We start from the raw sequence: 16,407 nt of genomic DNA, 5'->3' as shown, positions 1-16,407 counted from the left end.
ATATGCCCTTTCTTTCTCCATTATGGTGTGCTTCCGTTATTTAAAATCCCTGGCCTGATTGTGCACGTAATTTAATATTTTTGCTCCCCTTCTTTACAGTCATATTTTCAGATTTCCAAATTGTAAAAATCCCGTTTTTAAATATTGTTTAGAAAGTTAGAGTACACCTGGGTAAAAAAGAAATCATGCATTTTTTTATTACACATATGCTTTCTAAATAATATGGAAGATTTTTCTCTTCAAATCCAATCCAAATCTTTTGAAAGAATACTATTCATTCATAGTACAATTCATACATATTACATAGTACATTAATTATTAGTTTTCTATTTGTAAAAACTGTTTTTTGGTAACTTCACCACTTAATAGAATACTGAAAGTGACAATATGATGCAATCTGGTGAGGTATTGCTAATTCTACTACAGTTTTGTTTCTCGTACTCTATCCTGCAACCCTGTCGCTTGGCTTCCTTGGTGCATAGTCCTTGCTTGACTAGACTGCTCAAATTCTTTCAAAATAGACCAGGGACAGATACTTTTGTCCACTCTTCGTTTCCTGAGGCATAGCCATAACATGCTTCTTACTGTATGTAGTAATTTAATTTGTTCACATTTACATGTGCTACAGTCAAAGTAAATAACATTGACTAAAAACAGTGTGCTTTTTTATGAACACCTGTACATCAACTAGTCACAAAGCAAACCAGCTGACCAGTAATTCAATATACAGTATTTTATTGGTGTAGTCCTCAGAAACAGAGTGGGTCTTCAGAATCTGGACAGGTGAAGAGTGTAATTTCATTTAAGTGTTCTTTCTTATCAAAGTGCTGAAAGCCAGAGTCATCACCATATACTGCAATTACTGTGTATAATTATAATGGAAGATTCTAAATGTGTACTTTTTCTCTATTCTTATCTGAAAACAAGATCATTTTTCTAACATCTCTGGTATTAGATTATTTGTTTTGGTAAAATGAAGATAATCTACTTTTATGAGTTAAGGTGTGAGCATACAGTAAATGATCTTAATACACTTACTCCCCATGGACATACAGAAACACAGTGATCAATGTGTTAATACAATCTTATTCCATTGTCAGTTTTCATGATGTGAGCATAATCTGACTTTTAATTTGTTTTTGCTGTGAAATTATGCTGCTGTTGAAGATACATGGTGGATTACTGCAGTGATGTCACAACTATTAAATAATGTCCAGTGGTATTTGTTGTTTTTTTTTTGCTTTCGCCAGTCCATGTTGATAATGATCTTTTTCAGTTACTTTTCACTATGCAGGCTAATTATACCAGAAAAAAAGTCCCTTTTATATATTTTTTCTAAGCATGGAATGTGAAAAATGGGTCTTTATTGGACAAACTTAAATGCACAGTGCAACTCTAGTGGGTTCAGCACAGTACATGGTTAACCACCATATCTGTTTGCTATGAGTAGCTGTATATTTTTCCATATGAAACCAAACAGCATGGCAATAAAAAATAATGACAAACACAATATAAGAGGGTCACATTTAAGAAATGACACTGGAAACATTCAGATGATTCTACAGAATATTTCTTAAAAGGATTATATAATAAACTATGATCTTCTCATGTATATGTAATTTATTAATATTAATTTATTCATTTAAAGTGTCTTGAAACACCTTAAGTGAAGGTTGCCACAAGTTATAATTTTCCGGTTGTAACCTTCCGTGCCGGTCGTTTCAGGAGAAGAAAGGACAGGAAGCGCCGAAGGGCCCAGAGGTGGAAATTGCCAAGATGGAAAAACTCCTGAGTTTGCTGAGGGAGCCTGACAACTCTGGCAAAAACTGAAGATCAGAGGAAGGCAAAGAGAACACATGAATCCCCCAGACACTCCAAAACCCAAGCTGCATTTTATAAGAAAAAATAGTAGATGCTAAGTAAAGGATGCACAAAAGAAGCTATCAGCACAACTTGTTTTTTTAATATTATTTTAAAAAAAGAAAGCAGAAAAATACATGTATTTGATGGGGTTAAACAATTAAATATACATTAAACACTTTCACACTATTATATAATTTGTTTTAAAACTATACATTATAATCAATGGGTTATTCTAATAAATTAGCAAAAAAGGTGCAAACTAAAATGAAGTTTTGGAAAACATTATTGAATAGACTAGTAATAGTTTTAATTTTAGATTGTTAGTATTTTCTAATGGTAGAAGTAATGTCATAACATTGAGTCTTAAATCAATCTAAAAAAGTATTTCAACAGCATTACATCAGAAGTTACTTATTGATCAGTAATAGGTTTGCACAATATTCTTGATAGCATAATAGCAGTTTGTGTTTTGAGTACTTAATTTTATAATATAGTAGTAGCTTCTTAAAACAGCAAAAATTATTAATATTAATAATAATAATATTATTATTATGGACCTCTGAGGAAATTATCTTCATTCCTTCTTCTTAAAAAAATACCTACAGTATATAGCAAAAAAATTAAAGACAGAGAGTGAAAGTAGTTACCTAGTCATGTATTATGGCATTTGTGCCAAAGTTTAGTTTGTATTATGCTTTGTGCACAAAATAAATCACAGTATCTATGAAAATGTAAGGCAAAACACATTTAAAATAATCATATTAACACTTAAAAGGATCATGTGTCAAAAGACTCTTATTGGTAGCATTAAAAAAGCTTAATCTTCTTTTTTTTCTGCTCAAATATATTTTGGGATATAGCAAGATTTGGAAGCATTTGGGAAAGTGCTTTGCAGTCTCGTGGAAGAGCATGTGCCCATATGTCTTACCCAAGCCAGTACCAGCTGTTAACGTAGCAGCCTCTGGAATATTTTAATACAAACGGGCATTACTCTGGAGCTAAATAAGTATCCATTCTGTCAACAGTGAAACATTGACTGGCATTGACGGTAACAGCTTCCAAAAGTGAGCTAGAGCATCTGTTTGTTGCTTTCCTCACCACATTTAAAGATAAGGTACTGTACTGAAAAATAAAAATTACTACCAACAGAATCATTCACAAATAATACATTTAGATTTTTGGTCATGGAAAACAAACTACAGACATGCTCTAGAACTGTAACCTAAACATTTAACGCTATACATTTTGTGTTCCAAGACATTTTCTTCCATTTCTGGTGTTTGCTGCAGTTTAACACTCATGGAGCCTAACCAAGCCTCTAGATACACTTCTTGACCAGTTACAAGCAAGAAAGTACAGTATGGGCGCATCAGTTTTGCATTTAAAATGCACTAGAATATACCTAAACACCATTTCTCCCGCCACAGTTATATTCTAATTCCCCTCATGACTGGTAAAGAACTTTGGGTTCAAGTAAATAGATGATCTATTTGAGATCAGCATTTCTTGATGAAAGCATAAATGGATAATAAATCCAACAGATATAAGGCAATTGGGAATAAAGGCTTTATTGCCTGGTATATTAAAAGCCACTTTAGCAGAAAACTTTGTTTTAACGTTATGCCTACAGAATATTAAAGATGCTTTGTTAAGCTGCCAATAGGTATTTCTGTTCATTCTTTTGCCGTTCTTGCCCAGTGGCCAAGACAGGAACTCTCTCCTGATTAGAGGGTACCTTACAAGCTTTGTACAGGATCACAAAAAGGATAAGGATCAAGACGGCCACCAGAGAGTTGCATACAATGGCCACAATGGCGCCTGTGGAGAGCCCTGTGTTCAGACCAGATTCCATGAGGAAAGATGGCCCTGACTGAAGACTCCAGACCTAAAGAATGTGTGCTCACAAGTCTTTTAAAAATGCATATGTAACGATGAGGCACTCTAAATTCCAAGCCAGCACACAGAGAGGTTGGAACAAGCAGATATCAAAAAGACTCAGCTTCAAAGCTTTTCAGTCCATGTGTATTCATAACGAATGCTGTCTACTGGAGATAAAGTATTCTGTTATATTAACTTCAGCTAATTTTCCCTTACTTTGAATTCCCATATATTTTGTGTTATGAGATACCAAGGGTAATAAGATTTGCTTTAAAGATTTTTATTCCATCATCAACGTTATTGTGTGGCATCAAGAGTTACAACAGTTGGGCCAGCACATATCCAGTGTGGGCTTCTGCACTTTAGTTCAAAGCATCATTTGTTAATCCCTCTGATGTGCGGGCAGAGAACAATAAAGTACCAGTTTTGGCTTCTGTCCCAGATGAGTGACCAAATATAATGACTCACTGGATGGAGCTTCAGAGAGAAGGCTGTACCAGATGTGGTTGCCCTTAGTTTTAATAACAGTTCTTCTTTGTCACTGGATGAAGTTTCAGAGAAAGACTAGACCAGATGTTTTTCCCCTTTGTTTAAAAGACAGTTCTTCTTTGTTTCCTGAAAAAAGCAAAACATATTGGATTATAGCTTTAAGAGAAGAAATTTACACAATGTTAACTTAGTTTATATTATTTAAGGCATCTATACATAACTATATGCTACTGTAGAAAGATCTTAAGGATCATAAACACAAGCAAGAGTTCAATATATGAATGATTTTATATTTACGATTTCCATTAGATTTCTGCTATTTTAACTATTCTTGTTATTGATAGGAAGGAATAAGAAAAAGGATTGAGTGATAAAGACTAATATTTATGACATTTAACCATGTAAGCTTGTTTTGTATTCTCCACAGACTATATCTTGGAAAACAATCCTTTTGATACCAAGACTATCTTACACCAGTAGGTTGTTAAAGCTACAGCAATTATAGAATCAAAGACCCATTGGTACATGGTAGCACAGCAAGCCTATTAAATAATGATGTACCAATAAAAAAAAACCAACACTGAAGTTGCTTAAAATGAAATGAAAGTGGTTTAAAAACAAAGCAGGCATTATCCACTATGATATGGACTGCACAGTCATTTTTGTAAAAAAAAGGATATAGACAGGGAGAATCAATCCACTGTAATTCTACTGTATATTTTTATGATCACTGTATTGTTTTATTTTATTGTAAAATTAGTTTTTAAAGAGAGAAATAATTAAGCATGACAGCATACAAATATAGACAACGATGGGGTGGTACTAAGCATTTGGCCATAGCGGTAGTTTTCAAGTCACCATCTGCTCAGTAAGCACTTCAGACTTTTTTGAACTGCATTTGATGTTCGAATTTTGACCCACTCCTACTGTGTCAAAGAGACACATTTACCAGCATAGATCGGCAGATGCTGAGTTTCTTAATTATGAGTTGTAATACAGATAATAAAGCACAAATCTGTTTATTTTTTTTTTCAAATATAAGTAAAAAACATTTACAGCCTTGTACATGGTAAGGCATTTTATGGGAGCATTTTGAATTCATTGCCTTGCTCAAGTGTATAAACAGCCAAGTTCCACCTAGGATGAGAACTCAGAACCTTCTAGTTACAAGTATAGAGCCCTAACCTCTATTTCCTTTCAGTGCGATAAAAAGTAATGTTCTGACTAATAATAATGATCAGAGCTGCAAAACCGGAAAATGGAAACCAAGTTTTCTGGATATTAATAAAAAAATATATGGATTTCATTTTTTACCAGACTGGGATAATGTAAAGTGCACAGGGACATTTCCAGCACAGGTACCTGTAACTCTGCATTAAGCTCAGAATGATCTCTTTCTCATTGACCTTTCCAAGGACAAAACTTGTTTACCACAGAGGTATGATTTAAATGCAGCTTAGAAAAGTAATGTTCTGCTTCTCTGTTGGATGTAAATGGAAATTAAGCTCTTTGAATCTACATAAAAATGGTTTCATGTTTTACAATGAGCAATGCAAGCCCTTCATCATGCAAAGCCAACAGAAACATTTGCAGCACCCTTATCTGTGAATCTGTAATAAACCCAGAATGATCTTTCAAGGACAAAGATTGTTGGCCACAGATGTATGATTTCCATGCCTCCTCATGCCACATATCTTGAATTTAACAAGGTAGAAGGTAATTAACATACAGTATGTGGGTACAACAAGTTTTCTTTTTTAAACTTTGAAAAGCGATTCTTTAAATACAGTATTGGCAGAGAAAGTAATATTAACAATAATACTCACAAGTGTGCTAAATTATAATTCAGTTCATTTTTAACACATCATAATATGCAATAGGGGAAAGATTTAGAATGCGATACTGACAACCCCACCCTGTCTGCCTCTATGTGTATAGTAAAGCAAAAAACGCCCAAAATGATCAGCTTTGATTTTCTGTATATATTTTTACTATACATTTGGAAAAATATGCTGCGAAGACGATAGCTCAAGCTTTCCTTTTATTAAGCAGCAAGTATTTTTAATGTAGATAGTGCAGAAGGGCCGCATGACTACACAACATTTCAACTCCTACAGGACACTGTCCACGTGGAATCTGGATGTTGTAGTGCTTAAAGTCAACGACAGGCAGTCACCAGGGATTTGCCCTAGATTTTAATCCTAATTTTAAACATATTACACCACTCATGTGAGGAGGAAAAGCGATGAATTATTTACACATTACTACTCTGCGATGCACTTGAGCATTGTGCGTTCCACTGGAAACAGAAAAAATAGAAAGGTAATATCGAAGTGCTCAGGAGAAACCTGAAGTATGTAAAAAGCAACAACAAAAAAATCACTGTGGAATAACAGTAATTTATTGCGCAGTAAGCTATTTTGACCTCAGGGTTGAAGGTATAACGTAGGTGACTATAGCACCACATAAACATCCTCCTTTTAGGCCTGCTCTGTATGTGTCAGATGTGGTGACTAAGAAATTCCACTGTTTTATCATTTTTTTCCTTCTAACCCAAAGCATGTTTACAGGTCTCTTAGAGATGCTGCAGTTAGAGCTATCACCAAAACAAAGAAAAGAAAACCCCTTAGCCCTGTGCAGTTGGCTGGTTTACAAACTCTTCCTGTGGTTTTAATATTGTCTTTCACCTTTAAAAATGCTTTGAATAGCATGTCAAAGTAATCATTTAATGAAGGTATTGATTCCATACACACCTAATTGCATCATTACATAGCAGGATGCAGTGTACAATATGTGCCTTGATATTTTCACATCTATTATGTTCCCTGCCATTCCTTATTTTTATTTGTCCAAAAGAATGGCAGAAATTAGTTGCATGCACTGACACACACAGTATTTTATTTAAAAAGGTAGCTTAGAGTGTGAAACTGTTGAAACACACTGTACGTTTCATTCCCTGAATATAAGGTAAAGAAACTCTTGGTCTACAGATGCATAGCCAAAGGCAACTCAAAAAAACATTTACAAGTAAAGTAAAGTCCATTGGTGCTTCTTTGTCAATTCCATTAAGGATTCTGAATATAATTAGGTCCCCTCTTACTCTCCTACGTCTTCAGGTTCAGTGCTTGTACTGTATACTGTACTGTATACTGTGAATACAAGACATTCCTTAAAGCAACAGAATGTAATCTAATTGCTCTTCCCTGAACTGATTTTAGAGCTGCAATTATACACAATATTCCAAATGGGGTCTCACTAATACATAATGCATTTTAACATAACATTTAACTTTAGTTTAAATTATATGCTTTTAACAACATATCCTAACATTTTGTTTGCCATTGTTTTTGCTTCCTCACAGTGTCTAGCTAAAGAAAATGACACGTCAACATATATAGTTACTCCCTGACTGTAAATCAGACTTCACATACAGTAAGTCTCAGTCTTATTCCACATTGTGTTGTGTGCATCTTTTCTCATATGTACACATTGGAATAACCTCTGCTGTGTGCCTGCAGTGTTACTCTTTTGGCTGAAAAGCGTTCTAGTTAGAAAATCGAGCCAACCCTGAAGATTAAGATTTGTTAAGTTTTTTGCAAGGCTCCTTTTTTGGAGTTTTGTTATCTATCTAGCAATTGTCTCCTTTTTTCAACCGAAAGTGAAGCGGCGTGTGGGAAAGCAGAAGTGGGAGAGCAGGATTGCGAGATCATGGAGAGGGGGGGTTATTACCTTTAGAGAGTGCCTGCAAGTCACAGAGGGGGGTCCAGAGAGAGAAAGAGCCTAGCATTTGCTTATCCCCCATGTGGTAAAAGACAAGAAGAGGTTTAACCTTCTACCATTGTAGAGGGGGGATGGGGAAGGCAAAAGAACATTTCCAAAAGTTCATCACCAGGGGGCAGAACGCTGCAGTACTGTAAGTCAAAAATAATAATAATAATTTGGTATTATTACAGTACTGTAATTATAATGATAGCAGTTGTGAGTGTTAACGTACTGTAGAATTGTGCATCCCAACAAATTCTAATTGGGCACTTCTGCTCTCTTAAGGTATGAATACTCATTGGCTGCCAACAAATTAGTAAAAATCTTTTCTAGTACCCAGGCTTTCAGTCTGGTCAGAGACAGATGTCTGTCACACTCATTGCACTGCTAAGACATTACCTGTTTCACATTCATCAGGACCATCTTTCTGGTGAGACATTAAGCCGAGGTCCTGACTCACAGATCCCCAGGCATTTCTCCATAAGAGTAGGGAGCTGAAGTTCAAGTTTATTTGTCAATCCAGCCATATACAAGCATACAGAGGAGCGAGATATCGTTCTCCAGGTCTACGGTACGAATACAGACAAGACACTGACAAGACAATGCTATAGACAATGTAGACATAGACATTTCTGACTGGGTACAGGGTACATAAAGTGCAATGTGCATAGTGCAATTGGTTGCCATCCTATGTCATAGTTCTAGCTGCTATGGTAGAGGGTTTCCCCCTCTTCCCTCACTCTGTTGGTGTCAAACTGTTGCAGTGTCTTCCCTCAACTCCTTCACCTCCCCAGTCTCCAAACTACTGTATAAACATGGTAGATATTCTGTGAACACTCCTCTTTTGGAGGCTCCAACATTAACGCAAGTGATAATTCACTATGGTTCCTATCCTGCGTCCATCAGCACAGTTTACCTCAGGCCACTATTCTGGTTTGCTGTAGTGTCTTGTGCTGCCCCAAATTAACATCAAGCAACAGCATAAATTCCCCCATAATTAATTCCCCGGGGAACACACCCCTTTACAGCCTTCATCAAACCCCACTCTATCGCAAATGACCAGCCCTAGGAATCCCATGAAACCAGTTCAGCAACCAGTTCAGAGGATGGAAGAGGGACTAATTATGCTTTTATGTCTTTTACACAAGACAGCTCCATTTGTGCAATGCCAATAAAGGCAAGGGCCCACTGGCACCAGGCGGCTGCCAGCAATCCAACAAGACACTTTACTGTAGTGGTGTTAAGCCAATAGAGGAATCGTCATTCAACAGTAATACCAAAGGGGGGCAGGGAACACTCTGCTTCAACAGCATGTACAGTGGTGCAACACAGTACCGTGTTCTGAAACGAAAACATCTGAGCCTTCCCAGACCATATGAAGAACGTAGCTCCCTGGGAACACTGAGTACACCTCGGAGAGTCAGTGATATGTCCTATGAATAAAATTAAAATGTATCAAGCTGATTTTTCCAAATAGTGTCCCATGAGATGGCATACAAGTCTTAAATACCCAGAGGTCATGGGATCTTCCTCCTGTACCTGTACTGTAATATCAGAGTAACTGGTAGCTTTAGGGATATAGAAATTATTGTCTGAAAAAAAATTATTCTGTTAATCATCTAATTTAACAGAGCGTCTTATCAAAACATTTTTCTTATTACTATTCTACACAATTACTAATAATTCTGTATACTGTATGTGCTGTAATTAAAAAAAAGATAATTCTAATAAACCGGGGAGTGTGACAATATTAGCGTTATACACTATTGTTACATACAGTATCTGATTTAGAGCTGTGTTGGCAACATGATGACAACATCCTGTCTCAACAATGTAATCATTCTATTTGACAAAATTGATTGTAGCTACTACAGTATCCATACAGTATGATTAGGACAGTAAAGCACTAATACTGTAGGTTAATAATAATACAGTAACACTGTATTACTAATAATACAGTAGCTAATAATACAGCAGCTAATAATAATGCAGTAATACTGTAAAGATTTGTCTGAAAACCACATGCTGGTGCGGTACTTCAAGGAAATTGCAATATTAACAATGCTGTTGACAATATTTCAGTTGTTTCAATTAGTTTATTGCCAGACCATGAAATTCAGAACAAAAACTTACATGTTACATTTTAAAATGGTAGCTAAGCCATGAATTTTATATGTTTATACAGTATAATATATAAACTATGTTAGATTTTCAAGAAATTTGGTTATTATACTAAAAAAAAAACAGATCTAATGAAGCAACAATTTTATTATTACTCTTTCTTTATCTCACGCAACACAAGTGTGCCCAATCTTCTTTGGGCAGTGAAGCGCCGAATTCAGTATGCCAAAACAGAGAGCAATATACCACAGTTTGCTGACCGCAGAAGTTTCTATGCATGTTCTAGATGGCTGGATCAGTATACAGTATGGCTGTATATGGCTGTTGACATAAAATAATGTAGACTGACAGAATGGCACTGGCTAAACCCACTCAGAGATTAAGCCATTTGCTAAGATAGAGTTTTTCAACTACAGAACATAACAGCTGCACTAATAAAAATAGTTTAATATTACAAATGTCTGGATTGTGTGCTGCTATCTCAAATAGCTACTGTATATGGGACTCACCTGTGCAGACTTTCACAAGAGGTTCCATATTCTTCCAACTTCCATTTACTGCAGCATGTTAACAACCGACACTAAAGAAACAGCAAAGTCCACTCTCACTCTCACTTTATGTGCTGTACGTTATTGACAACTGCATGCTTGATTTTACTATGACTCTGTCTCCACCTAATGTTTCTGTACCTATTTAAAGACACTCTCCTATTAAATAACCAGGAGACACATCTATGGAACCTGACACACAGCCCAGACCAGCCCTACTGTTAGTGAAAATGTAGTACCTGCTGTGATATGAAGGACACTGACATAACAGAAGTAGCCTGTGGTGTGTATTTGCATATGTAATATGTCAGCAGGGGGTATGCAAATGAATTAAACAGGATTACATTCATAATTTTTAGACAAGGCTTAGCTGAAAATACCTTCAAGCATTACTTGAAAACGAAAGGTATCATAATCTACATTAGCTTCTGAACAATTTACAGAACATGTAGATTTAATTCAGTAGTGTAAATAATGTGTGTTAGAGTTCAGCAATTTTTGCAGAAAAAGAATGACAAAACTTTTATTTTGAGCTGACAAAGCGTCTTTATCACTGAAGTATTCTTTATACCTTCATCCATTTTTAGGTCCCTTCTCCTGATGAGGGTCACAAATATCTCTCTACAGTTTTTTCATAATAAATGGTCAATAGTACTGTAAGAATAATACTAAAAAATAGAAGATACTGTACTAGTGGAAAGATGTATAGCTGTTTCTGTCTGTCTCTGGTTGCTATACAATGATTACTTAACATACAGTAATTAAAATTATTTTTTATACTATTAAAACTGACAAAACTAAAAACATTATTTTAACAAATAATATTGTTAGTTAAAATGGCAAATCAATATTGAATGAATAACACCTAAAAAGAACAAATAGAATAACACATGGGATTCCTTAATCTGTTAAAGCAAATGTACTGTAATGCCACATAATCTTATGCTTCCTAGGGGACAGTGATAAAATGTGTATCCTTTCATTTTCATGGAGAAGAAAATTCACAGAGGGTTACACATTTACAAGAATGCTTTTGATAACACTGCTTCCCAGGGTTTCTCTTCCACAGTCAGCCTTGATACACATGGCAGAGACTTTCCAATATCTGGCTTTCATTATTGTATTACAATTCCATTTGATTTTTTAGCTACTTAATTATTTAATTTGTAAGCTTGTCACTTTGTTTTTCTTCCCCTGACCAAATACCCACAAATCTAAATCAAACGTTTTCTATCGATAGAAGCCAAACTGATGGAGGTCCAGTCATGTGGGTACACAAACCGTTCTCATTATATGACTCCTACTAAGTTGCCACACTGGTCAAGCATTCCAGCCCTCTTTTCCTTTCTTGAGCACCAGCTCAACCATGTACAGAACGTTGAACCTTTTTTTTTTGTTTTACTGAGCTATTGCCCCTCTCTCTTCCATAGTCTGCAAACTGGGGGATGTACAGTATGTATCAGCACAGAAATCTAACAAGTGCACAATATACCTGGGTAAAACTGTCTCCTGCTTTAACCTGAAGAGGCAAATAGGACTTTGACTGTTGTTTGGCGCAAATTCACACAGACTGTGTTCTGTTTATGAACAGTGTTCCATTTCAGATCCTTTTCTGGTAATTATAAACCAGATGCGTCATGTCAGAAGAGATGTCATCTGAAGAAGTGAGAGCAGAAACTGTTCTTTCATTCCGATCATGCCTTCCTCTCTTCCCCTCTTAACTCCCTGCTATGTGCGCAGTCACCCTAACCAGCCTGCTTGCACTTCTGTACAATCTCCCCTACAACAAGCAGAGATTTATTTTGACTAAACTCTTAGCCATCTGCTTCATCATTGAACATGAGAACTCATTAAAGCCAGCATAAGTCTAGTATTTCCAAAGATAGCTCTGTGAGGCTCAGCTCTCATCACCCCCTTGGTAAGAAATGTTTCGTATTCCAAGTACTTCCGTTCCTGGAATTATTCCGCATTTTCAGAAATGTTACCCATGGGAATCTATTTGTTTTTCAGAAGTGCTGCTTTTGAATTTTTAATGTCACTGGTGGATTGTCCACCGGGTTTAATTTTAAAACAAAAAACTTTTTGAACACCGTTCTCCTTATTTCAATGCTTTGAAAGTGTACCACAATGTATCAGCTGAAATACATTACACTGCCCTTCAAAAAGTGTTATTTTATTGTCATCATCCTTTCGGAATTCACATGTCATTTTGCCACATTTTTAGTACCCTTCTTAGATATAAACATTTTTGGTCATCTACTCTATATACTGTATGGGTTACAAATAACACTGGACATGAGACGCACCAGAAGCAGACAGCCAGAAAGAAATAGCTCTAAGATTTGCAGAGTATGAGACACGATACTGTTATCGACGTCTCGATTTGTACAGCAGAGTACAAGGCTACCCATGAATAAAAGCAGAAAGGTAAATATCGTCTTGCCACTTGCACTTTTACTGCCTATGCAGGGATGCACAGGGATGATAACAGAGGGTCTGACCGGATGTCTTTTTAATTACAGAAAGTCTCTTCTCATCAGTGCCAATGTGAGATAATGTTCAGTTGAAATGCTCTGTGGGGATCTGTAATGCTCTGTTTCTCTATGCTCCTGCAGGAGGTTAATTAATAATTTGTATAAGGTCCATGTTGAAAGAAATGTTAAAGTTATTCCATTGCCTCAGTAACTTTGAATAATTGGTCTTGTGACAGTCTGGCAGGCTAGCAAGGTGAACCTACTGAGAGAAAATATACAGTAACTAAACTTTAAGTACAATCAGCAATCAGAAGGAATAAGAGCAAGTAGATGTCTTAACATATTGTTTATCTTTCTAGACACAGTACCATTTCCTCATTCACAAGATTGTTATTGAAAATTAATTGTGCTCTGACACCTCTTTCCTTAAACTGTTAAGGAACAGATTCATAATATTTTAATGCAAGGAGCTATATGGCTTTTTCCAGTGAAACCTTAATACTCACTATCATTTGGGAAAAACACAAGGAAATCATAATTAAATCAAAATGGATGATCATAATTAAGTTCATAATCATAATTAAGTTAACATTTGATTCATATACAGATTCATATAAATTCCTGATATCCATATACTGAAAATAAAATGTCTAAACCACAGTCAAGTATTGTACATTACTATCTAAATCTTGATTCAGATGAAAGGACAAGGTCTGATTCCTCATATAAGTACTGTATGTTTACTCAGCAAAATATTGGTGGTTTTCAATTTTATCATAAACAAGATAAAGATTTGTATAAAATGAACCTTTTATTCTGAATATGCAATTTTGATAAACTAAACCTGCCATGAAATCAAAAAGCATACATTAGATATCCAGTGAGAACTGCTGTACTTTACAATGGTAAAACTGATGTTAAGAAAAACAGGAACCTCTTTCTCTTCAAATAACATATTATCAATATGACACTATTACACTATTACTATTACAATTGTGATACTATCACAATTTCCCTTCTTTCCAATTGGTAACAATGCCTTTGTCACTATTTAATCATACAATTCATTAATATTTATTTCATAACTCTGCCCTGAAATAAAGTATTTCAAAGTTCTGCACTTCAGCGGGATTTAATTTCTGCTGCACAACATCAATTATTAAATTATACTGAAAGCATTATTCTGTTTTGTAATTTAACAATTACCATGTAATAGGGGACTACTGCCTACAGTAATTCAATTTTGTTTTTACAAAATATGTGTTTTTTTCAGCTTATTATGGCCTTCCAAAGCTTTCAGTTCAGAAGAAATATTCTTCTAAAGTGAAACAAAGTTCCACAAGAGAAGGCATTAGAAGCCTAAAAATCCATGCATAAGCAAAACTGGCTAAAGTGGTCTTTGTGGGCTCTATTAGCATTGTCGTTTGCGGGGTGTTGTTGGCACAGCAGATATGATACCAAGCCTTTGTTGTCACACAGACACATGGCAGGACAGCAGCAGAAAAGCATGGAGATCATGTGACTGACAAATACAAAAACAGGATGAAAGGTCATCCCATTGGCAACAGGGGGACAGTTTCTATTAAATAAGACAGGACATATTTATGAACAGGCCCAGCTTAAGCACTAAATACATCATTATTAAAGACCTTTTGGCCCTAATACCCAATCCATTTACCCTCATTTGTCACAGTGGAAGAATAATACATGAAATAGAACAACTATTCCTATTTGGGTCAAAGACATTCAACCTTCTTTGTAGGATTTAGCTTTTTTACAAGTAAATTGTAACAAAACAACATAAACAAAACTAGCACAATACCTGTACATAATGAGCTTACAGTTCACACATCATTTCTGTCTTACAGACAATATGGGAAAGCAATAAAAATATTAGAATTTAGAGTTAAAACGTATACTGAAATCAAGTGGTATTATGTTAAAATTGTACTCTAGTAAAACATTGTTTAGAATATTGTTTAACATTTTAGTAATCGTAATATACAAAGATATTACTGCATTGAAATCAATTCAGAGAACAGCAAACAGATACAGTCCAGGGCTTAAGGAAATGTCCTACACCGACAAGCTGAAGGAACAAGTACTGTAAAAACCTACGACAAGTACTGTAAAATTGTACAAGTACTGGAAATCTTTACAGGCACTGACAGAGCCAAATCAGCATACAGTATTACTTTAGAATGAACAGTAAACATGAGAGCACAAGTGGAAACTATGTGCAAGTGCATTTACAACCAACAATAGAATTTCTTTATCCAAAATTGTGGGATGATGCTGCCAGGTTATGTGGGGTCACGGATGAATAACCATTTCCAAGCCTTGGCACAGATTGTGGAAAAGTGGAATTTGCCTCACTTTATAATATACTCTGCAGGGTTTCCCACAGGCCAGGCAGGCTCCCTGGTCAAAAATCAAACAAAATATACACAAGGATCCATGCTGAAATACCGTTTCACACCAATACACCTCAATATCGTTTGCTAGCCGCGATGTATTAAATCAGATCGCTAGGTTTGGAGATCAGGAGCGAATCTCACGGTCTAACGCCTTGGTCTGAAAATCTCCTGTTTCCACCTGGCCTAAGCTTTTTCCAGCTGGAAAACCCGTATACAGTATAACTAATATTTTTCCTTGTATACTTGTGCCCTTTACACAGTGTGAGCTCCACAGTTACTCACAGAAGCGTTAGCATTATTACAGGAAGGATATAAAAAAACTAATTGATCTCAAACCCTGTAGGTTTACAGGTATCAGGCTTGTCCCAGGCGTGGCTGCAGCTCTGGAAACCAAGGGTTTTTTTTGGCAGTTGTGTACCAACATTTGAGAGCGCTGGTAAGTCAATAGTACTATAAGGTTCAACACGTTCGCCAATTATTGTTGCTGTAGGAGGAGTAGGTCATTTGATGAAAGGCAAAGATTTCAGCCTAAGGATTTTTTTGTATGGTGTTTGCATGTTCTTTTTACCAAATGTTCACCCACAGTACAAACTCATGTGCTCAGCTTATTCGGTATCAACAAAACAAGGATTTGTTATGTGGAACTATGCTGCACAAGCATCTTGCTGAAAAACAGTATCCAGTTTCTGCCAGTTTCATACAGAAACCTGTACCAGTAGAGCTGATTTGGCATAAGCACCTAAGCCAGTGCTGTTTAAAGATTAAGTACAGTACTACTGCCTTTGTCATAAGTTGATCTGCAAAGAACTTGAATGGAATTCAGGAGAAATCGGACCCCTCTGTTCCTTGTCAGAT

The 16,407-nt window shown here is 35.9% G+C and overlaps 1 protein-coding gene and 1 long non-coding RNA gene across 3 annotated transcripts in view; one reads left to right on the top strand and one right to left on the bottom strand.

The window, feature by feature from the left end:
• dnai1.2 (dynein, axonemal, intermediate chain 1, paralog 2) overlaps positions 1-2,556 on the top strand; it is a 47,515-nt gene extending 44,959 nt beyond the window's left edge. For both annotated transcript variants that reach the window (XM_015363333.2, XM_015363325.2), the window contains one exon: positions 1,726-2,556. In XM_015363333.2, the coding sequence (XP_015218819.2) occupies positions 1,726-1,830 (105 nt within the window). In that variant the 3' untranslated portion in view covers positions 1,831-2,556. The remainder of the gene's footprint in view (positions 1-1,725) is intronic.
• Positions 2,557-4,005: 1,449 nt separating this feature from the next.
• LOC107079402 (uncharacterized) overlaps positions 4,006-16,407 on the bottom strand; it is a 29,510-nt gene continuing 17,108 nt past the window's right edge. The window contains exon 3 of the long non-coding RNA XR_001480376.2: positions 4,006-4,356. This is a non-coding gene — a long non-coding RNA (uncharacterized lncRNA). The remainder of the gene's footprint in view (positions 4,357-16,407) is intronic.

Source organism: Lepisosteus oculatus, chromosome 3 (assembly GCF_040954835.1).
Source record: "Lepisosteus oculatus isolate fLepOcu1 chromosome 3, fLepOcu1.hap2, whole genome shotgun sequence".
Taxonomy (NCBI): Eukaryota; Metazoa; Chordata; class Actinopteri; order Semionotiformes; family Lepisosteidae; genus Lepisosteus; species Lepisosteus oculatus.
The sequence above is the reverse complement of the archived record's forward strand: the minus strand, read 5'-3'. Positions and strand labels throughout refer to the sequence as shown.